At 40.2% G+C, this 26,616-nt stretch overlaps 1 protein-coding gene across 1 annotated transcript; it reads right to left on the bottom strand.

The window, feature by feature from the left end:
* Nucleotides 1-1,731: 1,731 nt before the first annotated feature.
* LURAP1L (leucine rich adaptor protein 1 like) lies at nucleotides 1,732-25,825 on the bottom strand. Its single transcript, XM_051643404.1, has 2 exons — nucleotides 25,233-25,825; nucleotides 1,732-2,639 (listed from the first exon to the last, which is right to left on the bottom strand). Exons 1-2 carry the CDS (start codon nucleotides 25,470-25,472, stop codon nucleotides 2,265-2,267), a joined length of 615 nt encoding a protein of 204 aa, XP_051499364.1. The 5' UTR covers nucleotides 25,473-25,825; the 3' UTR covers nucleotides 1,732-2,264.
* Nucleotides 25,826-26,616: the final 791 nt, after the last annotated feature.

Raw genomic sequence — 26,616 nt, 5'->3', positions numbered from 1 at the left:
CAAGACAGATCCATGAAAACATGGCTTGGAAGACTACAACCTTACTGGACTACTACTTTATCCCAAAATGAAGCAAACAAACATACGCTGACTGCTTCATGTATTAGCTTTATTCCTTCAGAAAGTGTAAAATGTATTTTAAATAGGGAGCTGATACTGTATTTCGCAAACATTAGCTTCTTTACTGAGGGAATTTCATGCCTTACTAGCAGCAGGAATCCAGACATGGCAAGAGAGGACAGCTTCAGATGAGGTTTAAGTATCAACATCTCTTCCACTATCTGTGAGCTGCATATATAAGTTCATTAATCTGTTATAATGTCTAGTTCAATTCTATTTCCTTCATTCTAGAACTAGATGGTCTCCCTGGTCCCTTCCAACCATTCTGTCATTCTCTGAATACAGAACGGGTGGGAGTGTCACTCTACTTGAGGTTAGGGAGGCACTGTAGAGGGATCTGGACAGGCTTGATTGGTGGGTTGAGGACAATTGCAGGAGTTTCAGTCAGATACTGCACTTCGGCCACAACAACCCCCCGGCAGCACTACTGACTTGGGGAGGAGAGGACAGGCTGCAGAGCTGCCCAGCTGGGAGGCACCTGGGGTTGTTGACTAACAGCCAGCTGAACATGAGCCAGCAGTGTGCCCAGGTGGCCAAGAGGGCCTGTACTGGGAATAGTGTAACCCGCAGGACCATGGAGGTGATCCTGTCCCTCTACTCAGCCTTGGTGAGGTTGCACCTTGAGCACTGTGTGCAGTTTTGGGCACTGTAGTATAGGAACGACAATGAGGCTCTGGAAAGGGTGCAGAGAAGGGTAAGTAGGCTGATCAGGGGTCTAGAAACCAGGTCTTATGAGGAGAGGCTGAGGGAGTTGGGCCTGTTCAGCCTGGAGAAGTGGAGTCTTGAGGGGAGACCACATTGCTCTCTACACCTCCCTGAAAAGAGGTTGTGGTGAGATGGATGTTGGCCTCTTCTCTCTAGTGACTAGAACAAGAGGAAATGGGGTCAAGTTGTGCCAGGGGAGGTTCAGACTGTGTATTAGGAAAAATTTCTTCACAGAAAGAGTGGTGAGGCATTGGAACCTCCCTGCCTAAGGAGGTGCTAGGGGCACCATGCCTGGAGGTGTTAAAAAAATAGGTAGATGTGGAGTTTTGGGAGATGGTTTAGTGGTCACAGGGGTGTAGGGCTGACAGTTGGACTTGATGGTCTTCTAATTCCATTATTCTATGATATTTGCAAAACAAGTAACAAAAAGAGAGAAGGCCAACACTTTATCTTAGTAACAACATTTGGTAAAAAAAAGCTAAGCTTGTTAAGGATGAGGGTGTGTATACAAAAGTAAAACAGGACATGCCCTCTAGCATGTTGCCTCCTGTAAAATGTTTCAACAGCACCCTCTACATCCCTCAAAATGTCATGGTAAATACTGTCAAGACTTAAAATTACATTTTTAAAATTGGTCTGATGAGGAATTTTGGCTCAGTAACCAAACTATTAGAACTGGATGTTTGTATGTCACATTCCTCTTTCATTTTTTTACAGATACAGACTATGCTTATAAAACAGCAGGTACAATGAAAATGAAAGGTACGAAGCACAAAAATGAAATATACTCTTATGCAGAGCTTCCAGTTTGGAATGCATCACTACAAGACACCAGTGAAGCCTAGAATTTAAAATCATAATTAGACAAGAAGGATGAGAATATTCAAGAAAGAAAACCCACACAGACAAGTTTACAATTCTTTATATTCCAAGTGAAGAAAGCTTAACAGAATAAAATATCATTACTTACAAATGGAAAATTATTTCATAGAGGTATTCTTAAGATTGAGATTTAAGGCTTAATAAGAAGTGTCTTTGGAAAGACCAAAACTGGTAGTCAAGAAAATTTACTACAACATACATTTATCAGATGATACTTTATTGCCAACAAATACAAAATTTTTGCTCTCATTCTCTGATATCTCATTTTAAAGATAAAGCTTTTTCTTCACAATCTTTAAAGACCTGTAAATACAGCATTGTAAAAAAATTAAGACAAAGAAAAACTGCGACAATAAATTAAGAAAAAGTGAGGAGAAGCCAAGTCCAACCTACCTAGGAGAAAATATATTAGAAACAACACAAAAGTTATGAACTGGAATCAAAGTATCATGTTTTTCTTCCAAGACATGTTTGGGGGTTTTACACATGAAATAAAATAGCAGCAAAGAAAAAGGCTAAGTACAAGTGCATTTGTGTCCCACTGGAACTTGTTTTTATTAACCAAAACAGTAGTACTCATCAGAATCAATTTTGGGATGCTTATGCAGGGGCTGCGAGTCATCCATAATAGAAGAATCACTGAACTGGTCCATATCTGAAGGGGTTTGGTGGCCAGGGACATCATCCGCTAAGGTGTCCAGATAACTCCCCACTGATATTCCATCCAGTCCATCACTACAGTCTTGTAAACTGTTACAGCTGCCATGGAGGGATGTCTCCTGACTTTCCAGCAAGCTGCAGAGGCTGCCACTCAAACTGCTACCTCTGCTGGCAATGGCCTTCTCTTCAATCATCCATTTGATTGATTCAATACTTTCATTGATGATGAGTAGCTGGCGCATAAGCTTCACATCAGTGGCTCGAAGATTAACCTGCAAGTAAAAAAAAAAACAAAAAACAACTAATTTTCTTAAAAATCAAAGACTAAGTACAGGCAGGAGGCAATGAATGCATTAAAAAAACACTGGAAAAATCAATCTCTTACACCTAGGACAAATCTATTTAAATAATCGATAATAATAAAAAAGTATTTCTATATTAATACTTTCAATGAAGTTCAACTAGGAAACTGATAAGGCTACAAAAGCAGTCCATTAACAGGAACATTAGTCAGTGACATGACTTGTACACACACTAGTACAATTATATTTACATGGCTGCTATGACAACTCCTAGGACAGCTTTTTCATTATTCAGATAAGTAAGACACAAACCTATTTCTATTTCCAATTACTCTAAGTTATTTAGCAGATCCAGGCATTCACCCCAGATTTTCCTTATTATGGCTACTTGGGTAACTTAAAATTTTCAGATTGGCAACATTTGGTACAAGGCTTGTGGACTTTTAACTTATTCACACCACGCCTGGGTTCATGGTGCAAGCTGCTGCGTATGTCTGAGAGTCAACATATTGAACTTCCTGAAACACTAGATTTAAAATAAGTTAAACCTCTGTTAGATGAAGGTAATGAGTTCACAGTTAACTACTTATTATAGATTTACATAAAGAGCAATGATTTTCAACAAAATAACTAAATAAAAAATACACACTAAGCACAAAGTCCTTTCCACTTAGTTGTGGTGGTTCATGCATACACACAGAAGTGTTAACGGTAAAGCACAGTCGAATATTACAGTGCTCCATTTCATAGGTATATTGAAGTTAACTGATTTAATGTTTTCCTTAACAGTCAAGCTCTTTATAAATCATGGTTTTACTCAAATCTCCAGAATGAGACAACGCATATAGGTGAGGCCGAAGGGTTTTATTTCTTGCTTCTTTATCTATTCTGAAACATCACAAGTGTTGGGAAAACATAAACAAAACAGACACACAAAAAATGTGTGGCCTGCTATTTGTCACATGAAACAAGCAAAAAAACTGAAAAGGCAGTCTGACAAACTCAAGATTACTCCTGGTTTGACCCTAATATATCAAGTGTGGAGAACCAGAAGCTACTTCCATCCATACTTTGAGAAGATAATGCAGTCTGTGACCTAATCAATTCTCCAGCCCCTTCCAGCAGCACCTCAGCACTACTAAGTGTTTGACACCACAAGAGGCACACTCCCAGTCCCAGTCCCATCACTGCCACAGTTAAGACCTCTGTCAAGATTAACTTTTGCCATAGTGTCAATATAGGGCATGCATGCCTAAAATGACTGGAAAAAGGATGCCAGTCATTTCAATTTAGCTCATCAGGATACCATGTCTAGTATATAATTTATGTCATATTTTATCACATGTTCTCACAACCTTTAAATGTACTAATCAAGCATGCTGCATGTAGATAAGTCACTACTTTAATACATGCATTTGAAAAATACTTTCCCCTGTACATAATCTGAGTGTTCTTCTCTATAAAAATACATGTGCTGTAGTGACTGATACATACACGTTACATGCTTTTTTTTCCCATAGGACACTAACATCTTAACTTACCCATTATTTCTTCAAAAAAGACAATACAGTATATTGAAAGTTCGAGTACCTTCACTCAACTGAGAAATAAGGAAGAAAACCAGTAAAATCTGTCATGCCAGAAAATAGTCATTTTATGCTGTTTTCCAAGTCCACAATTATTATACAGAAATATAACATTGTTCATCCACAATGGACTGGAATGGACTCAGAATTCTCAGGAAGCAAAGACACTATCTCATTTTGCCAAAAGTTCAGTCTGGAGATGGTTCTTTCCATACTCAAACACCATCTTCTCAATATCCTAAATTATACTGAACTGGCACACTTCTTCAAAAAGTTATATTTTTATTCTGTTAGATACTGCAGAAAGTTGTAGTGCCTCTTGATGAGATGCTTCATAGCAGCCAGTATGGTGCTGTCTTCTGTATATGTAAGTAAAACTGTGTTGATAAGAGTAGGAATGTTTCAGCTTTTGCTGAACACTGGTTGCACAGTATCAAGGCCTCTTCTGTATTTTTGTCTTCACCCTGAGTAGGTTGGGGCTGGGAAAAATGTTTGGAAATGACTGAGCTGGGACAGTTGACCAGAACTGACCATGTAATCTTGTGCTCAGCAATAAGCCCTATGAATTTGTCTTTCCAGTGTAGTTGTTAATTGTGGACTTACTGGGCATTGGTCTACTGCTGTGTGATGGTGACTGACTGACTTTACATCACTTGTTTTTTTCTTTCTCTTTCATTCTTCCAATTTTTGCCCCAGTCCCACTGGAGTCATAGAAGGGAAGTGAATGAGTAGCTGGTGGGTCCTGAGTTACTGCCCAGAGTCAACCCAATACAAAGACATTTCAAGCTTTGCTACTACCAGACTGCCTATGTAACTCTCACCTGTACTCCCAGCCTCCTTCTCCAGTTTCCAGAATGATTTCTGAATTATCACAGAAGTATCACAGGATTTAACATAGCTAACATGGTACTGTGCAAAGCATCTTTACCATTCACAGTTTTAACAATACTGCCCATCTATCATTGTTTCTGATGTGAGGTTCTGAAAACAGATTGACCATTTTGTAGCCCTCCTGCTCAAGCCAGTTCTTCTACTCTTACTCATAAATCACTATAAACCATTTGCTCAGCAACTAGGCTGTCATGAAAGCAGTAAATTACCTGACTTCTTCAGTGCAACTACAGACTTCAGCAACTTGCTGAAATACGCAAGCCTGGAGACAGCAAATTTCCCAAAAGGCTGATTAAGGAAATGTTTAATGGAGCTAGCACAAATACACCTCTAATGAAACAGTCCTTATAAGATAAATCATGAACCTACTAAATATCATATTCAGTTCACAGGAAATATTTTTTTGCTTTAAATATACCTACAACTTCAGCATTTCTGCGAAACAGCCTTACTGGGAGTAATTCTTTGCATTCCTGTGTACTTGAGACCTCCTCCTCCAAGCTACCATGTCACCAACAAGTCTCCCATATCAGGAGTGTTTTTCCTAAAGCAAACATTAAAAAGTAGTCCACCAAGTGCCATCTGCGTGGCAACATAAAAATGCCACCTATGACATTTCATGCCTCTTACCTGCTTCAACTGAAACACAATCACATTTGTTTGTACTCACTTACTTAGCTGCAACCCATGTAACCGTTGCAGTAAATAAGTCAGTTCCAAGATGGTTCAATTAAAGGGACTAAACACAAAGCAATCTGATCACATTTGACAGCTCCATTTCTTCTGCAAAGTAACAGATACATTTCAGAAGTAATATGAACAGAGTGTATCATAACTAATAGAGGTATTTCAGAACAATTTCTAGAGCTGCTTCTTGACTTGAAGGTAGAGTACAGCATCACCATGGGTTAAGATGTGTGTGACTATGTAAAAGTCCTCAGCACAAACTTGTGGTGTACTGAAGAAATGAATTTGAAAAGAAGACAAAAATGAAATTCTGGTTATAGGCTAGTTTTTACATCTTTTTGCTTAGCTTGTATAATTACAGTAAGGCAGATCCCTAGGAAGGACTGAAAATATTTAACATTGAACAGCTAGTCATGACAAAGAAAATACTGAAATTAAAGTGACACTGAGTATCTTCCAAGTCACACAGTCTGGTAGCATAGGTGGACAGACACAACCAGCTCTTCAGTCTGGAATGTGTAACTGGTAGTTCTCTCTCATCTGGTAGTTCTAACAAGACATGTCTTCCTTACACAACCAGCCTTGCTTGTTGTATTCCAAACATATGCAACATTTCCATAATTTATTCAAGAGATTTTATATATATATACAAACTTATGGACGTCTATGTGCATATATTTACACACAAATATATACAAATATTCATGTTATTTTTATATATAAAGTTTTTTTAAAAAAGAACTTAACTAGGTCATTGGTTTTAGAATAAAACACTTAATGACCAGGACTGTTCACGAAGACAATTATTGCTTCCTGGCAGTTACCCAAAAGAGCACATTAGCTGACCCTAGCCTGGTCACTTTGCTTTGGGATCAAAGTCACAGTTATTCTCAGACTACGGGCAGAATGGACTTGTGTTTACCTGCTGAAAGTTGTGCAGACTTGCAGCTTCCAGTCGGTTCCAAACACAGTGGGTCCCCTTCCCCTCCAAAAATGACAATGCTCAAAATTCTGCTTAATGTAACTTTTTCATCTGTCAAAGCTGTCTGCAACTCTAGTTCCCTTCTGCATATTACTTTCTTTTAGATTCCTGGGGTCACATGTTGCTGCTGCTGCTTCTTTTAACTACAGGAAGTTTGCAGGGATATTAATGGTAACTATAAAATATGGTCTGAGGAAAAGGTAATGTTTCATTTTTTTTTTCAACACCCTTATGTTGTGTGCAGTAAAGAGCACACCAGTAAAAGAAGAGAAAATAAATGAGTCTGAATAATAAAGTATTTTCTTCAAGACAAACCTTTTAGCCAGAACAGAGTGAAGTAAATCTCTATAAAACACAAAATCTTAAACTTACAAGTTAATGGATTTAGGGAGCTATTGAAATCACTCGGTTCACAAGGGATCTTGAAAGAAAAGATTATTTAGTTCCAACCTCCTTGCATGGGCAGGGACATCTCCCACTAGACCAGGTTACTCAAAGCCCCATTCAACCTGGCCTTGAACACTTCTAGGGAGAGGACATTCAGAACTTCTCCAGACAACCAGAAGCTCTGCTCTGCATGGTATCCTGCAGGACTCAAATACAGATCTGGTTTTGGCTATTATAGAATCTGTGATTCTAAAGCAGTTCAGTTTTGGACAGATATTCCACAATAAATGGAAGACGGATGCAAAGAGTAGCAAAATATGGCACAACACTGAAAGCTGCTCAGAAGTTCAGCGGATTAGCAGTCTTCCCAAAGAGAATTAGTATGGGAAGAGGTTAGACGAAACAGGCACTGGATCCAGTTCCATCTGTTAAGCACTGCCATACCCATTTCAGACCAGCAGAATCTTTTCCACGCCAAACAGGTATGCGTGACCACTACAGCTGAGGAGCACTAATGCTTTTTCTGTTTTCCATTTTTCTAGGGCATGTCAAGAGATGGCGTTCCACCTTCACATCCAATTTCTTCTATTTCCCATGTCATTAAGGATAACAGCTTTATGGTTACCCAGACATGCCTGCCTTGGTGTTTTTGTTTTGTTTGTTGTTGGCTGCTTTTTTTTTTAGAAAAAAAAGACTATCTCAGTTTTCCATTGAATAATAAATTACATTGATTCCTTTGACATGTAACAAAAAAGGATCTAACAATTAATGTCTCAACAATAATTTGTTTTGAATTCTGAGAGCTCTCTTTCTTAACAAAAGCTAACCTTATTCCACTTTCTCCTGGTGTTACTTCTGCTATAACACACACTGAGTAACAATTTTTAAAGTAACTAAGAAAATTTATTTCCAAGGAGAAAGGGAATGTGTAAAACATAAAATAAACATTAGTTGGCAATGCTGAATTATTTGAATTTTATGAAGATACAAATTTAGTAAGTAGATATAAAAGTATATAAATCTCTTCAATAAAACCTCACCAACCACTTCTGTGAGAGAATATACATAAGAATATTTTTCGAAGACCATAAGCAAACCTATTCAGAATCCAAAATTCAGAATACGTGACTGCAAGCATTGTTTAATTGGAGCCACTGAGCCAGCATGTTTACAACAGGGATGAGTGTGGTCACACACACAGGATTTGTTTATTAAGCAACCAGCATAAAGAATGAAGCATTACACTTGAAGGTTAGCAAGTTCACTACAATAGCTTCTCAATACCAGTGAGTAAAATAAATTCTTTTTTTCCTATTTAACATGTCTAAAATAAAACCAGAAATGACAGATAAGGGACAAACGTGTGCTCCTTAAACACACAGGCTGATCAATAGGTTGTGCAAGAGCTACCACACATATGCATGTACATCACTTCAAATCTCTTGTCTTCTTCAAAACTGTCCCACTGAATCAGGATGTAGGCATTGGTTTCTTCATATAATTAAGCCACTTTGGGCAATGGTATTTCAGGATCAAGATGAAAAAGCAGAATCCTCACTTCTGAATTTGAAAGCAATCTTCAGAACCACAAGTCAAAAAGCCAGAGAGTTTTTATGTCACAGAACCTAAGAACAAACACTTACTATGCTTAGCTGGAAGGGACCATTTACACACAAGTAGAACTGTAACTGTGTGAGGGAATGCTCCACATCCACTCTACCACAAAGTCTACTAACTTGGATTAACTCAGGCGTTTCAGTAATTCCAGCTAACCTGGTAAACCTTTCACTGTATGTAAACTCTCTCATTTCTACAATTTGTTCATCTGCTTAATCAATGGAGGTGGTAACCAAAATCGGGCAGATGTGAGACTCAGTCAGTTGAGGTAGAGTGTCTAGTGTTTATCATTGTCATATGTGTCTGACTTGGATTCATCTCACATTGATTTAGGTAAATTATATTTCAGTCAAAAGTGATATGTGTAGACAGACAGCTTTTTTGCATGTCTAGTTTCTTTCAGGACGGACTTGTGCTACAATGTATTGCTGGAACTTTTTCCCCTTGCTTTCCTCATGTTTTTCAGGCTTGTGGAAATCTTCAGATGAGGAAGCATATGCAAAAGCTGCATGTATAAAAGCTAAATTTATGTGACCCATTGTTGATTTGTAGTTGCAGTTTGCTGATCTAGTTTATTTCTGTAAATTGAGCAAGTTACTGACCCTTCTCAGGTTCACTTCTATAATGAGTCACAATAAAAACATTGTGCCAGGTTACAGACGCAGCCTTTATCACCTATTTTGTGCCTTCTTTTGCAATATATTATTTACACTTGTTTCTCTTGGACACTCCAAAGTTGTTAAAAGCCTCATAGCAGAGTTTTAGGCAGCATTCATTACAATCACTGAAGTTCCAGCTGTTCAAAAAGCAAGCAGTCACTGACCTTGCTAGTTTAAATAGAACCTCTAGCCTAGCCATGAATCTTGTTTCAACCTGCTGCAGTTCCAGTGCAATCCTGCACTAAATGCTTATGACTAATATTTCTACAAGTCCTTCTGTAAAATTTGGCAGCAACACAACATAACTTTGTGAACAGTGTTTTTAAACAAGGAAGGAGAGAGAGACACACAGAGTGAAATCTGACATCAGCCAGAAGAGAGTAAGCAGAGCTTACTAAACATCCACTAAAGTAAGGAAGCGGGCAGGTCAGAGCTGAGCCACCACCAGAATAATCAGGAGGCACAGAAAATTCATGAGGGAACAGGTTAGCTCAGTAAGCAGTGTGTGTAAACAATAATCAGGTTTCAAGGACACTACCTGCAAATATATGAAAAAAATATTCTGCTAGGATAGATATCATCTGGTGGACGAAACTGCAGTAATGGTGATTTACATTTCTCTTACAATACCCTATTTTAATATGTTAGTTTTATACATCCTAATTGAGTCCCTTCAGACTTTACAGGAAAATATATGCCACCAAGCTGTGCAATTGTTTAATTATATTATTTCTATAATAAAAAAGTGGATCTAAAGGCCTTTTTCCACTTCCCTGAAACAAGCATGATCTTCTTCTATGGAGCATCCATGGGCAGACTGCCATCTGCATTAATATGTAGTAAAATCTTAATAATTTGAATGAGTCATTCACCCGGTTGGGTTCAATTATTATTTATTTGTTTTAATATTATAGTATTTGAAGTATTTTGAATGCTTAAGTGTATCACAACATTCTCAGGAGGCAAATATTAGTTTGTTTCTTTGTCTTAGTTTTTGGCTATCTTTTTATTTTTCTGTGAAAATGAAGAAACAATTTAAACACCTACCAAGTAGGTAAGACAATGATCAACAGAGAGAAATATGCTATACATCAGAAAGCAAGTAACAGGAAAAAAAATAAAGGCTAGTTAGTTAGGTCCCCATTCTATCACCTCCTGCCCAAATAAAATAAAAGCTAAGTCTTTAAATACAGAAACACCAGAGAAGTCAGAGAGAAACATCCAGTCCTGATGATTTTAAAGTTTAATTGAATAAATACGAACGGGAACCGTAAGAAAATGTAGGGGGGTTGAGAAAAGCAAAAAGCTTCTAATTAGACAAGAAGTTATTTTGAATGTTTCCAAGTATCTCCCACTGTTGTCATAAAAGCAGCATCTGACCTTAAAAATGTATCTACAATGGTAGAGGTGAAAATGTCTAGAAAAATCCATACTATCGATCACATACCTTGACAGATTACACCACTGCAAACATTCCGATCAATATGTAGCAGTAACATTAACCTGTCGGTGTCAGACAGTGTTGCAGCAGACAGATGATCACAGCATCATTACATGTTCTAGACACCGGCCACAACACAGGGCAGCACGTGTCTTCCCCACCAACATGAGACAGCACTGGGGCTCAATAGCACATCTAGATTTTTTTTTTTTTTAATGGGATCACACTCTCTGCCTTACTTACATTTGTCTTAACCAAAATGTGCACTTAAAAATACACCACAAAAATGGATAAAATATGTGTTAAGTTCTAAATCAGGTTTGGTTAATGAGCACTTCAGACCTGCTTTTCCCTTTAAAATTAATTAGTTTATATATTGGCACTCAAAAGCATAGAACTAAAAGGGAAAGATCAGGGGTTTTGCTTACATGTATATCCAAATTTGGAAAATGTTGTTTTTACTGATTATTATTTTTAAAAGGAAAAAAAAAATCAACAAAAAACTCCAACTTGTTCATTAAGTCAGAGTTGAGACATAACAATATTATTACTGGAGACAAATATGAACTTCCCTGAAATTCAAGTCTGCTTTTGCAATACCACTGGAGAGACATATAAGATTAAAAAAAAATCCTAATATTTGTCTAAATATCCTTGGAATTCAAAATGGGATTCCATTTGTAATAATTCCGTGGCTCTGGAGATGGGGTAGGTCCAGTCAAAAACATGCTTTTAATCTAACTACCAAATCTTTTATAACAGCAAACTCCAACGTTTATCGGAATAAGAATTACAAAGGAATGTCAAGACAGCCTTGTAATTTTAAGTGATGACATGTGCTCTTAGAACTGACTTAATCGAGTTAGAAAGTGACACAGTGATCACCTTATTTTTTCCCTATGAAAAAGTTATGAACATTATGTTTCATTGTTAAATATTTTCAAACTTATTGAATAAAAATAAATTAAAAATCTTATCAAAGAAGATTTGTGTTGGCTTTTTTGCCCTTAAATTTAATCTGTGCAACTATTTGAAGTTGCGTGTCTTTCAGATTCAGCCTTTTTCTTTTAAATGAAAAACTTCATCCAAATCTCCCCATTGGTGTAATTACCATCCTGTTAAAATAAGGTTCATACAGAGGCTCTGAGCCCATCTGAAGGTACTACTGAATTTGAGATCTTTCAGACAAAATGAAGCAACGCTGATCATTTTGAGTCTTTCAACCAAAAATATCCTTCCAAACTTCAGGTATCTATAAGTAGTTAACTACTTTATTTATTTCTCATCCACTAAGAAGGTGTCAAACATCTAGCAGCCAACCTGCATCTGGGATCTCCAGGTTAAAAAGTTAGAAGCACACAGAAGAGGCTAGAACCATTTTTAGTGAGCTGAAATCGGCCAGCACAACTAGACAAGAAGGCTGCTGCAGGCTATATTTAGCTGCAGCTTTGGAGCCTTTTTGCCTAAAAATACCATGGGCTTCTTTGGCTCCAGCAAAACACACTGCAGTAATCCATTCTGGAGGTCACAAAGCATGATTACCCAGGTAATAAAGTGATAGAATATATTAAAAATTAAATACACAGAAATCCTATACTTCTAGCCAAGGACATCTCATGAGAAGGTAGCAGGAGTAATCAGTCATGAACCAAAAACTTCAGGGCAAAATCAGGCACCTTAGGTACTATTCTTTACACATTACTTGATCCCTCTGACCAATAACCATCATCCACACCATGTAGTGCAGACCTCAGTTTCTCCTACACCACTCTAGCTCATGTCACATTGCTCTTTTTACAGCTAAACCTGCTCTTAGCAAAGATTTCTACATAGCAGACTACTGAGGTGGTGCGGCTTACTCCTAGTTCAGCAAAGAGTATTAATCGTAACTATCAGTTACCAGAGGTACCACTAAAGCAGGAAAGGAATCAATTTCACCAGTTGTATTTCCCATTTCTCCTTCTCTTGAGGAAACACTAGCTATTAAGTCAGATAGGGAGAAGAATTAATGTGCAAGACTTGCACCCGATGGCTAGGAAAAGACAAATACTGCCTTTGCCAAAAACCAAGAGTGACCTGGAAAGTGAGAAAACTAGACAAGGAAATCTGGGATAGAAGTTAGACTAGAAAAGTACGGTTGTATTTGGAGAGGATTGTTGGGCTCTGCTGAAGTAATTTTGTCACAAAACATCAGCGCAGTGAAAATTAATAAAAATCCCGGGGCGAAAAGACAAAAGTTTAAACATCAAGTTGCTTTTTTTGGGTTGCATTTCTGGAGAGCCCATAATCAGCTATATGAATTGATAGTCACTATAAGCTACCTCATCTGCCTAGGGGAAAACAGCAACTGTGTCTTTTCTCCACTGCTCTAGTCACAGCAAATAGTGCTACACACTAACGAAGGAGCCCATAAACTCCATGAGCATTTGAAGTTGAAGAAAATTACTGTAGCTTTGGCATGCTAGTAGTCCTGCTCTTCTCTTGCTTTCTCCTCCACTTTTGGAGGATTTAGTTTTGTCCTACAAACCCTGTAGCACAGGCCACAGGCTGCCACTTGAGACTACAATATTTCTGCGTATGGCACAATTCTCCCACAAACTATGGACAGCTCATTAGCAGTTACAGTGGTTGAAGTGGCCCCATGAAGGCAAAATGTATTTGCAGCCGCAGATCTGGAAAAGTCCTCTAAAAATTATTGCTCTGGTTTCATGTTCACTTCTCTGATCACTGTAGTTTTGAAAAGACTAGAACAACAGTCTTAAGTCTGAGTTTACAATGACTCCTAGAATGACTTTTTAAAGCTGACATGTTTTTGTACACACCTATCCAAATTCTTTAAGAAAACCTTCCTGCACATGGAAAGGATTCTTCAGTCCCAAACTAGACAAAAGCACTACACTGCCACTGTTTCATCATCATGTACTTTGTTCTAAACACGCATCATGTGGCTTTGCCCAACAGAGAAAATGGTCTGTACTAGCAGCCAAACTTGGAGAAAAAATTCAGGCTTGCAATGTGGCTGAACAGGTCTTCTCCAGACACCCTCTCAAACTCACATGTAAATCTCATCTCAGGAAGGATGTCAGATATTCACTTCACTAGTTTTCTGAAGAGGTGAAACTCATGCAGGTCCTATTTCTGCTTACACAGAAATGCTTCACAGTTTCCTCCTTTCTGTCAGGACTGTTTTTCCCAGTAATTCATAATTCTTGGAAGAGTCAAGAATCTGATGCTTTGTAAATTAAAAAATCCATTCAGCAAACACTCAGTATTGAGAGTCATGTCTAATGTTTGCTCATAAGCACCTATATGAGTGACAAAAAGCAGTGAAACCATTTGAAATTGAACATTTTTTTGAACCAGTGAACATTCTGCTGGAAGACAGAAAAAAAATATGCAAAGCAACAGAGCTATTCTATCTTTGTTTCTACCTTGGGGTAAAAACTTGGGAGCTTGGAAACATTCAACACATTTGTTTCATTCTATTTATTGAATGTGGGCTTCCCTCTGTATCTAGAGGTAGGTCTCATGAGCAAAGCAGCAATGCATTAAAATTACTCTCCTTCTGGAAGCATAGAAATGAATACAGCTGGTATCTAACAATAGCAAACAAAATTACAAGTTAAGTGTTTATAAAACCTGAACTTCCCCTAGCTAAATAACAATTCAGCATTGCTTTACAGACATTAAATGCTTTCACTTCACTGTGCACTTGCAACTCACCAGGGCCACACAGTATTAAGAGGAGTTTATTTTACAGCACAGAAACCGAAACATTCTGATAACTTCTCTTAGCAGCTCAGCTAGTTTGTCTTTCCTGTTAATTAACAAATGTGCCATACCATTCCCTCAACAAACTAAGTATTAAGAAATGCCACGCTGGTGAGAAGGGAGGAAAATAATTAGATTGCTAAGAGCAGAGTTGCGTGGCTGTGCCAATATTGCTCTTCTCCATGTTTATGGGAGCTCTGGGAGAGGATGCATATATGACAAAACAAAAGTAGCTAACTTCAACACCTAACATGCATATACTCTCTAGTGTCCTTTGCACATGTCCTCTTACGGAAGGAGGGAAACATCCTTTGCAGCAACATCAACAAGGGATCCTCAGACAGATTTTATTCAACACACTCACCCACAGGTGGGCAGCCAGAGGGACTTGTCACTGGAAGGCAGCACAGGATACTTCTGAAGTAACTATCTGAATACGCTTCTAGACTTGAAAAAACTTGAGCTGAGTTGTTTATACCTTTCAAAGCTGTATTACAAGGTGGTTTACAGACCCTCTGGATCTATTTTGGTCACGTACTTTGACCACCCTCCACAGTTGGGTTCCTTCTAATTGGTTATCATCAGCACTTGTCTGACACGGCCAAGCATACCTTGAAGCTTGCAAACTGCTCAGGTACGTGGCTGAAAGCTTTTCAGGACTCATTGAAGCGAATATCCCAGGATGTACCTGCAAAGCCCACTGGTCACTTTGGACACAACCCAGGTTTTGCTAGAGACAAAGACAGATATGGAAAGACATCCATTGACACATCAGCTGTAAACAACTGACGACAAGGCATGTTAAAAGCTGTGAAAAAGAAGGATGATTACTTCAGTAAGTATAGTTAGTATTTTTCTCCAAACAAAACAGTTTAGACGTGTTACAGGCACAATCCTTGCTGATGTTTTAATTCGACAGCAGACACTAGTTGTGAATTCAAAAACTACTGAATGAAATATCCTAGTCAGACACCTATCTGCTACAGGAAAGCAAACAGCAGTACCATGCGGATTACACTGCAACTGTTTTAATGGATTCATACAAAAACATGGGTTCTGCCATTCTAGATTTTACTCTTAGCACAGGTACAGCTTGCTATAGACTCAGAAAAAAAGCACACTTGGCTCTAGGGATACCAAGGCCATTTGTACACTCATATGGCTTTGTGCATCATGATACATAGTTAAATGGAGGTCAGAAAGCAACTTATCCTTGGGGTAAGACTTACTCCTTCATAATCAATATTACTGTGGTGAGTGCAGGCACATCTGTTTTGTAGCCATTCAGCTGATAAAGGATGATCCCCTCGCAGTCATATCCTTAACTGCACAGTACAGATGAGCAGGAATGTTTTACATTCTACATTGAAGAATCTTAATTATTTTAATTATTAATCTCCTCCTTGGCTTTTATTGCAGCCATATATTTCAGAACAAATATTTCAGCCTCTTCAAACTCTGTAGCAATCACCCCTATCTAGTTCGCTCTCCAATCCTTCCCCAGTTCTTTAACACCTCCCATCTATCAGAAAAAAGCTAAGAAGTGGCTACGAAGATGAAGCTTCACAGGTTTAAAATTCTTAGTACTATGATTGCCTTTTGGCATTAACTGAAGCTACCCAATGACAAGGATCGGATTTCAAAACTATGCTTGAAAACAACTACACTATGTACAAGGCCAGAGGACACCTAGATGCAACAGCTTAGGTTAATATGTTAAAATATATCCACCCTTTCCTAACAAGAAAGCCAGACAAATTGAAATCTTACAGAGTTTGGTTTGGAGTTTTTTGTTTGTTTGTTTATTTTCCCTCAAGCATTCAGTAAACTAAACTACGGCCAAAACTACGTAATCTCACTCTTAAGAATTGCTGTGTTGCTGCACAGTCTCACATTTCAATCCAAATTTAAGTTTCTCCTGCCTCCTTCTCTTTAGCTGCTTTTAACAGCTTCAATAAAAAGTTTCTTCAGCATTGTAGATACTGTAATAGCCTTCTGACAAGCCTGCAAAAGCCATTTTTGTTGCAGATATTTTAGAGGAATATTTGGTCAAGCTACTTCTGAGTCATCACAGTTCATAAAGGCATTACTTTCCTGTATGTCTCCAGCACAGAAGGTTTGTATTCCCCCCCAAAAAATGCTAAAGTTTCAAGAATTGCCTGTTACCTGTTTCCATAAGAATTTAAAAATACTTATACAGAAGATTACAGACTTTGTAGAGGACAAATGTTCTAATCTGAGGTGGCCTTAGCATTGCTATCAAAATAGTTACAAACTTCTCAAATTAGGAAATTAAATTACACACTGATGTAATCTCAGTTGCCCTACGAGATACCAGCTCACATTCCACACCAGCAGGATATGTAAGTGGTTGAAACCAAAAAGCAACACACAGAAAAAGTAGCATGAAGGTAAAAAGTAATCCACCAAGGGTAAATTCTTATAACTAGCAGGCCCACTTATGAGAATGGAGGCTGGAAAACAAAGGCTAAAAGTCAGCCATCCCAACAAAAAAGATCCCATTTTATTGGCATTGCCCATAATGTTCTGTTCAGAGCTCTTAGTCTTTACAAACAATAAACTGAGAACCATCTTTTGGAACTGCTTACATGTAAGATGCCCAACTTCGATGTTTATAAATGAAGGTGAAAGTCGAAGAGAGAAACTGCACTCAAATTAATTAAATTCCAATTTTATCTTTTTTAAAAAAGCTCCGGTCCTCTGTCTTTTTGCTCCTGTAACTTCATCCTCATTTGCTCCAGATTTCTAGGACATGGACAGAAATGAAACGTGTAGGAAATTAACATGCCCACTGCATAAAGTTACTAGGTTTTGAGTTTGATTGCAGACAGAGGTACACAGAAAATACACAAAGGATCTTGCAACCTTTAAAAAATTATTTGAAAATGTATTATTTCACTATTTACTGTTAGGGGAAAAAGTATGAAAGAGTAAAAATGCACTTGTTGGGAATCACCTCTGCTCAATATATGCATTCGGTATTGTGCATTTCAAGTTTTTCCTGCCCCCACACAAAAGCTACTTTTGAATTATTGTTAGCTGTAAGTATCCACAAAAAAACAAAGTATCCACAAAAAATGATGATGATCAAAGGGCTGGAGAACCTGCCATACGAAGAAATCCTGAAGAAACTAGGTATTTTCTCCCTGGAGAAGTTCAGTCTCAGGATGAGGGAACCTCAGTGTATTCCAGGACTTTATCTCTGCCTTCACAAGGAGTCACATGGAGAAGACAAAGGGTGACAGGTATCTGTTGTACCAGGAGAGGTTTAATCTTGATTTAAGAAATAATTTTTTTAGAGTGAAGACAATAACTCACTGGAAAAGCCTTCCAAGGAATGTGCTAGAGTCCCCATCACTGGAGGTTTTCAAAATTTGATAGGAAAGCATGCTGGATAATCTCATTTAGACTCCATGAAAGGCTGAACAAGATCATCTTTTAAGGTTCCTTCCAGCCCAGGATATTCTATGAAAACAATGCTGTTCTGCTGATTTAATAATAAAGTTTGTAATCTATTTCCTAAAAGCTATTTTAAGTCACTTAAATTATAGATCTCTGTGCTCTTCATGTCTTCTTGTTACAAACTGCTAGCAATCAGACTCTGAAAAGCAACTTCAAAGCCAAAATAGCTTTCTCTACCCCTGGAATGAAGCAATCAAGAAAGAGACATCAATAAATGGTAATACATAATTTTTCAAATAAGGGCTGGCAGAAGTCTCACTGTATGTGGGCAGTCTAACTGGAAGTCTTGAGAGAAGTTTCTCTGTCACTGCTGTTGACGATCCACACATGAGACAGCAGCTCTTGCACCAAGTGTTTCACACTCAGGCTGCTAGGTAAGGTACCAGCAACGTCTCATAGACTCCTGGTCAAGCAGCAGATAATAATGGAAGCACATACTTATCTGTACATCATGGGGACTGAAACCCTTGCGCAGCTGCTATCAATGAATGAGAACTACCATAAGCATTCAGTGTAACAAGATTTTCCACAATTCAAACCAGGGACTGGGTGAGATTTGCCAGTCAAAAGATACGTTTAAATACGCATTCATTTAAATAACTTTGCTCACCTCATCCTTCCAATGATGGTTTGAGAAGATGGAAAACTTGGCAAAGTTCTGGTAGTATAACTGGGTTGCAATTTTTTCTTGCTAGATTTGATAATTTTTCCCTAAAGATCAACCTATAAATCCTTTTTATTTTAACCCAAGTATCCTGATATCACTGTGCAATCTGCATTACATGTAAGAATTACAAATTCTTCTACCACATAATGCAAAATGAAGGGCATAAAGGGGAGAACTCACTAGCAAGACCCAAGATTACCAGCTTTTCCAGTGAACTGCAGGAAGACTTCAGGAATTAACTTCATCTCTATTTCTGTATGCCTTCTTCCTACTTCTAAGAAGAGCCTCATTATAAGGATTCACTGAATAACTGCTCACTAAGATGCCAAGATTAATCAAACCCTCCTACACAGGCTTGAGGCTTAGCCACTAGTAATTTTAGATTTAAGATTTTATCTTCAATCAAGTTTTTAAGCAAAAATTCCAATTAATCTAATAGAAAACCAGCATCTGATACACAGCTTTGCACTGCTGACTAGACACACTGAACCAGATCTTGGCTTCAATTAAGTCAATTGATGTTATCATACAAAACAGTGATTGTAACAGCCTGGACTTACAGATGTGTGAAAGAGATGTTTCAAGTCACAGTTGTTGACTTTTTAGCAAGGTCCTTCAAAGAAACTATTAAAGGCAGACTCCCCATAACTGTGTATCTAATAAATCTAAGAAAATCTTAAGTTGTTCAAACTCCTAAAAGCTGGTAAAGTAGAGCTACAGCAGCTCTGACCTCCAGCCTACACCTTCTTTTACCTGCTAAGGATAAGTTAAAACAATACTAAAATAAAAGAGAAGGCCTAGAATTGTAATGACTGTATTTCCCTTAATTCCAATCAGTAAAAAGTACTTCTGCTTCATTTTGTTAGGGTTCTATCTTATTTAGCCTTTTAAAAATAGTTACACTAAAACAGAACTAAGAAAACAAATGGGGAGAAAACTCAGCTAATGTGAGAGCATAGGAAAATGCCTCTATATCCAATAGATTTAGCCTACATCTGACACTTTGCTTCTTGGCAATAGGACTGAATCCATTCATTTATACCTGCACCCTAAAAACTGCTACATTCAGAAGATCCACTCTGGCCTTCAGACACTGGAAGGAATCTCATCTGTTAAGTCCCAGCACTGCCACTTCCAAGACAGTTTACCTTTTCTGCCTGAAATATTTTTATGCAAAGTATTCTATTTTATTTTTCTTATTGCATGTAACACAGATTATACTCTGTAACTCTTTTAGCTTTCAAGGAAGCAATAAAAATTAATTTGGGAGACTTTTGAATTAAAAGAGAAAAAAAACATTTTTTTTTTCAGGCAAGGAAAATCTCATTCTGAGTAACTGCTCTGGTTTGGTGGGTTTTTTGGTAGCGGGGGAAGTGCCACAGAGTGGCTCTGGTAAGAAGCTGAGAAGCTCCCCCTACTCCAAAAACCCAACAGAAGAGCCATCAGCGAGGCAATAGATGCACCTCGGCAATTAACATACGAAAGAATCAGCGGAACACCGAGGAGAAGCACTTTGGAGAGGAGTGCAGTGCTGGTGGTTGGTGAGGAAGAAGGGGAAGAAGGTGCCTGAGCAGAAGTTCCCTTGCAACCCATGGTGAGATGGCAGCTGTCCCCCTGCACTCAAGGAGGAACGTGGTGGAACATGCCCTGGGGTTGCCAGGAGGGGTGAACTTGGCCACTGGACTCAGATTTTGTGGCCAGTGGATTTGCTGCCTGGGGCCTCTGATTATGCAGCTTTGGAAAACCCTGGTGCCAGGGGAGTTTGTTCCCGAAGCAGCCCGTGACTCTGTGGGAAGCCCAGGCTGGAGCACCTTGCTCCAGACCTCGTGGGAAGGACTCAGGTAAGAGAGGTTCATGAAGGACTCTCTCCCATGGGAGGGGCCCCGTGGGAAAGCAGTGAAGGACTGTAAGGAATCCTTCTTCCTGAGGAGGAAGGAGCAGCAGGAACCACCAGCCTGTGAACTGACTCTAAACCCCATCCCCTGTCCCCCTGTGCCGCTGGGGGGAAGGAGGGAGAGAAACCAGGAACAAAGTGATTTGGGCCTGGGAAGAAGGGAGGGGTGGGGTAACATATGCAAGCCCTGCTCTGTGTGTTGTCTGTGTCCTGTGTGTGTTTGACAAGTGTGAAATTAAATTATTATTTTTTCCCCCAAGCTAAGTCTGTTTTGCCTGGGACCTTAATCAGCAGAGAACCCTCCTTGTCCTTTGTCTCAACCCATGAGCTTTGTCCTCCTCATCCCAGTGTGTGTGTTGTGGGGGAATTTAGGGAGTGGCCATGTGGCTGTTCTTTTGTTGTCATGTTGTCCCAAACCACGACAGTAACCTCAGAACTTGTGAAGGAGAAATAATGCTTTTGAAGCAGTATCAGTTTGGGCTGCAGAACGAACCTCACTGATTATTTACTGCAGTAAATAATCAACTAGCTGCTGAAGTCATATGTGTTGAATGGTGACTTCAGGAGCATGATAAACCAGAGACAATGCTGGAACTATAAAGGGTTATTTTTAATCCCCCAATGGAAGATTCCTTCAAAAATAGCACAGGAGGAAAGACTTTAATATGAATATTGAGACAAATTTCCTACTGAATCAAGGGCACATGGGCTAGTAGGAAGTACCAATCATATCCTAGGTTTGCCACACTGGCAATTACATCTTGATTCTTCTGTTACTTGATGGCCTTATGCCTCAAATGGTTTCAGGATCTAACAGACTCCTTCATGGCCTCGGTGGGGAAAACTGAAAGTAAATATGGGGAAGGAGGCCTGGCTAAGAAGGTGTGTATTTCAAAAAAGGTAACTCTGTGGTGCTTTGTGTGTGATTCCAGTGACCACCAGTGAATTCAGGCTTGAGGCAAAAAGAACCATTCCGTGGAAACAGCAAAAGGATCTGAAGAAGCAAGATGCAAGCCTCAAGGCCTTTAGCCAGCAGATGTACAGTTGCCACAAACACACACCACTGATCCGTCTGGTTCTTTACCTTACAGTCAAAACTAGCATTTCCAAGTCAGATATTGACAGGATAATATGCTTATCTCTTAACATTCCCCTGCAGCAGATGACACAGATAAGGTAATAACTTCCACCATATAATTCATGGTCTTCCCACCCAAGGACACAACAACTTGATGAGAGAGTTCTCAAAGGTTTCACCATCTCTCTCTTCCTCAGAAGTATCCAGCTCAAAAGATATTGCCAGTTTGTTCTTAAGCAAGATAAGCACTACCATCACGTATCACAAGATGTATAGAGAACAGAAGATCAGTTCCTCTGGAAAGACAAAGTGCATTGACAGGAAGAAGATGGTCCTCTAGTTTCAGATGAACAAAAACTTCCACCTACTTCTTCTCCTGTTTGTTTGAATTTACTCTGGTCATTAGAAGGATTATATGCTGCCTGAGCTAAGGCTTGGTGTCTGCTCCCAAGTATTACAAACAGGTTTAGGTATGCTTCCCTGTTCTTTGCTGTCAGTGGCCAAACAGTAGGATGTTGGAATAACACAAGGGTATTTTATAGTAGCTATGAGCTGGAAAGTGACAAGAAAACATGGTTAACAGTAAAATACATCCTTAGAACAGTGACGAGTTTTGGGATCACATGATTTAAGTGCAGTGATAAGCCAGAACATACTAAGGCAGTATCTATGTATCTAATGACTTTGTCAGATTCAGTTGAAGTTTGTCAGCACAGCCACAGTGATTGTGACAAACAATAGCTGTGTGAAAGATGTGCTGCATAACTGCACCATTTGTATAAAGCCAAGTTTTCAAACAGCCAAAGAGAAAAAAGCTACATCTGTACAAAATCACTTCATTAAAACAAGAATAAAAGACAAGAATAAAGCAGTACTGCTCAGCATCAAAGATCAACATGTCAGCACAGTAATCAGTGTCAAGTTTTTTATATGTAACTAGAAAGATCTGAATAACCTTGTTTAGCAAACACAAAAAGTTTGTCTCAAGCCTGAAGCAAGAAAGCAAGCAAAAACAAAAGCACAGGTATGTCTATCCAAAGTTCAGTGAGTGGGCTGCAAAAGTTGCCAACACCATACAACTAGAAAAAGATAGCTTGATGGATGACACTTGGTCTTGTAAACTTCTAATCTTTTCCATTTTTTGCACCTGTTCACTACTGCAGCAACTATCAATTACTTTTCTAGATGTTCAAGGCCTCTTAGGCTTTGCAGAGAATCTAAAGAATAATGTTACAAAGAGGTACGAAATATGAAGCTAGATAGAAGTTTTGGCTCCATTTTAGGAATGATGCACAGAAAAAGAGGAAAGAAACATAGAAAGCAGTGTGATTTTTACTTGATACTGTCCTTAAATTGATCCAACCTGTGCAAAGAAAACTGTAGAAGAGAAAGTGACGTATTAGGAACCTGAAGAAACCTTAAGAATAGAGGAAAATCCTTAAGCTGCTAAAGTAAGCAGAGGACAACCACAAGAATATAATTCACTTTCATACTCTGGGTTACAAAAGATAGATGAGAGCCTGAAAACATTGTATCAATACTCCATCATTTACAAATAGTCATTACATTGGTGGTTTAATGGGTATACACAGTCCAGAAGTCAAACTGGGAAAAGTGTGAAACAGAACTCTCTTAACTTAGCACAAGCAACAAGCTTGGGTGTGAAAGTCAGTCAATATTTGAAGTGAAAAAGAACAGGAGAGGTCAAGGATGTTGGGACTGAAACACATTTTAGGCTAGGGGAGTGAAAAAAAAAAAAAAGGAAACATGGTGGGTGTCAGGAAGAGGCAAATTGAAGATTGTGACATGAAACTTGCCAATGTAAAGCAGGTGAAGAGACCAAATCAAAAGAAAACCATGATAGTCACTTGGTTTCTCCCCCCTTGGCAGGCCTAACAGTCATGACTTACCTAGACAGTCACACCAGCAGCTCTGGCTGCCTTATTTATTACCTTTGCAGTCTGATATCCCTAACGGTTTTACGTTATAAACTGCCTTCAGGTCACTCTACAACCCTTGCATAAAATTAGAAAATAAACATGAAATAAGCTGACAATGTGGAACTTTGCGTTACAACTTAAATTCAAATACCATTACACTAAAATACATTGGTAGTCAGATTTGTGAGGATGTCCTAAAGTATATGAAGCCATACAATAGCAAGAGTGATTTATATATGACTTCTCATCTTGGCTCCATATTCACTCCCAGAATATCCCCTCTTTGATTTCCCTTTTCTCCTAGCAAGCTTATTTTTAAAAAAAGTCTTACAAACCCATCCACCTTCTGCTTATATACACACAAGGTTGCACAGGGACTTATGATATGGCATTATACTTGTTCACATAGGATGAGACTGCTTTGTTTGCTGTAAATGGCCGAGTTCCAAGATAGTTGCGTAAAGCAATCTCAACACCCTGCCAGCAAAATCCACATCCCAACATCCATACTGTTTTCAAATAAGCTTAGTGGCAGGAGTTATGGAAAGAACTGCTACCTAAGAGTCTTTTGGGACCTCACGTAACAATTACACCCTAATGAAAACACAAGCCAAATACGCCTGCACATCTGAAATACTCTGCATTGTAAGAATATCTGCTCAGTGTTCACTAGTTGCTTGCTCACTTGCTTGTGTTGCTTTGCCCTAAAAAAAATGAAGCCAGTTTTATGGCATCATTAAAAATTAAGTTTACTGACATGGTGACATATAAAGTAGGACAAACACCTGTATAAATAGAGTAAACAAGTGAGAAGTTCTGAACCAAATATAGCACAGTCCCACCACAGGGCACTGGCACAAAAAGCCTCTTGGCCAAATAGTTGCTTTTTTCAAGAAATACTGTGCATCTTCGGCACAGTCTTTATGGAACTAAGTAAGTCTCAGAAGACTAATGTTCAGAAATTGAGTCGTTGAATACCAGGCCAACTTTCCAGCCGGAAAACAGCCAGTGTCTCTTTAGGTGTTAGTCAGCAGCAGGGAACAGGTGTGATGCAGAAAACGCACGTCCAACAGAGAGTGCATTGCTTTGTTTACTGATACTCCAGCTTTCCGTACTTTCAAGGAGCCAACAGCGGAACAGAAGCCAGCAGCGAGTCACTGCCCAACTGCAACTCCGAGCGAAAGCGCCGACAGGTCTGACGCCCCCCACGCCGCGCACCTGAGCGGCGGCCCCCTCACCTGGGCAGCGGAATTCCAGCTTCCCCGGAGGCACCGGCCAGGCCGAGGACGGGCAGCACCACCCTCCTGCGGAGGGAATGAACCGCAGGACGGGGGTAAAGCCGTCCCCGTCTCCAGTCGACCCTGCGGGGAGCTCTGCCCACGGAGGGCCGGTGCCGCCGGGCGGGAGGCCGGGGTGCGGGAGGGCTGCAAATGTCCTCAGCACCGCCGCTGGGCCCCTCGGCCGGCGCCCGGTTACTCACCATCTCCTGCTTCAGGAGGTGAAGTTTCGTCTCCAGCCTGGCCAGGGCGGCAGCGCGGCGGCGGCGGGAGACGGGAGCCGCGGCGGGACCGCGGGCAGGCGCGGCAGCGGCAGCAGCAGCAGCAGCAGCGGGGCGTCCCGTCAGCTCCTCCCCGCGCAAGGGCCGCGCCAGGCTCTCGGGAACTTTGCGCCCCAGCTTTTGCTCCACGTCGCGGAGATCCGGCGCGGCGCTGGGCTCCATGCCTCGCCCCGCGGGGGCCCGCGGCGGCAGCGGCAGCACTACCTGCGGGCGCCCGGGCGCGGCAGGGGCGCGGAGGCGCGGTAATCCGCGGCAGCGCAGGAGCTGACGGCCGGGCCGCGCAGGTGATCTGCCGCAGACATGGGGATTTCCTGGGCGAACCAGGCCCACCCCACCCCCACTTCCCCGGCCCTCCTTTGCCACCGGGTGGAAAGACAAAAGCAAGCAGGCGGGGGCGACGGAGAAAAACCTCTCCCTAAGCCACAGCGGAGCCAGCCCCAGTCCTGCTCCGGCTGTGGGACCTCGATGCAGCCCAGCAGCTGCCACCCGCCCGTCCCGGGCACCAGGATCCGACTCATGGCGCGTCCCGGCCGGCTGCAACTTTAAAGCCCGCTGGCAGGTGGAAGAGGCGCGGCGCGGCCCTCCTACCGTAATGCCTGGAGAAGCGGCGCGGCGGGGGAGCGAGCGGGCTGCCCGGGGGCTGCCCGGGAGGGCTCCTGTATGTGCCTTCGGGAGAGGGGGAGGAGGGTGACAGGAACAGGGAGAGGAGGCAATAAAAAGAGAAAAAGAGAAAAGAAAATACGAAAAAAAAAATACAAAAGGTAAAATGGAATAGACTGCAGAGCTTTTTCACCCTAGATCACTTTCTAACAGTGATAGGAGTATACACAGAGTGTGTACGTTATTCCCACTCTTCAGTAAGGTGTTACCCTGGTCTCATCATCATCATCATCATCATCATCATCATTGTACCCACTCCCTTCTCTTTAAAAAGCAAAGTTTTCTAGCTGAGCCAGTTTCCGTAAATCTGATAGTGAGGCGTGTGCTGGTCATGAAGGCAGCAGGTGCTGGAAGAGCTCTTCTGTTCCTTGGCTCAGGGTGTTGCTCCATACACTTGCCATAGTGCTGGAAAACCTTTTAGTCATGAGACCTGGGGTAAGAATAGTCCATCCATGGAGCTGTACCTGGTGCATGTCAAGGGCATTGGGAGAGTGAGGCCAGCCGCTCTGGGTACCAGGTCCTTTATAGCAAGTAGAATCACAAACAGTGATGTAGTGAGCTTGGGAAAACAAAATATTGTTTCAGTAAACCAGATGTTCTTTGTGAAATAATTTCACCGGTACTTTAAAATCCAAGTTTTATTGGT

The sequence above is a fragment of the Apus apus genome, chromosome Z, assembly GCF_020740795.1.
Source record: "Apus apus isolate bApuApu2 chromosome Z, bApuApu2.pri.cur, whole genome shotgun sequence".
NCBI lineage: Eukaryota > Metazoa > Chordata > Aves > Apodiformes > Apodidae > Apus > Apus apus.
The sequence above is the reverse complement of the archived record's forward strand: the minus strand, read 5'-3'. Positions and strand labels throughout refer to the sequence as shown.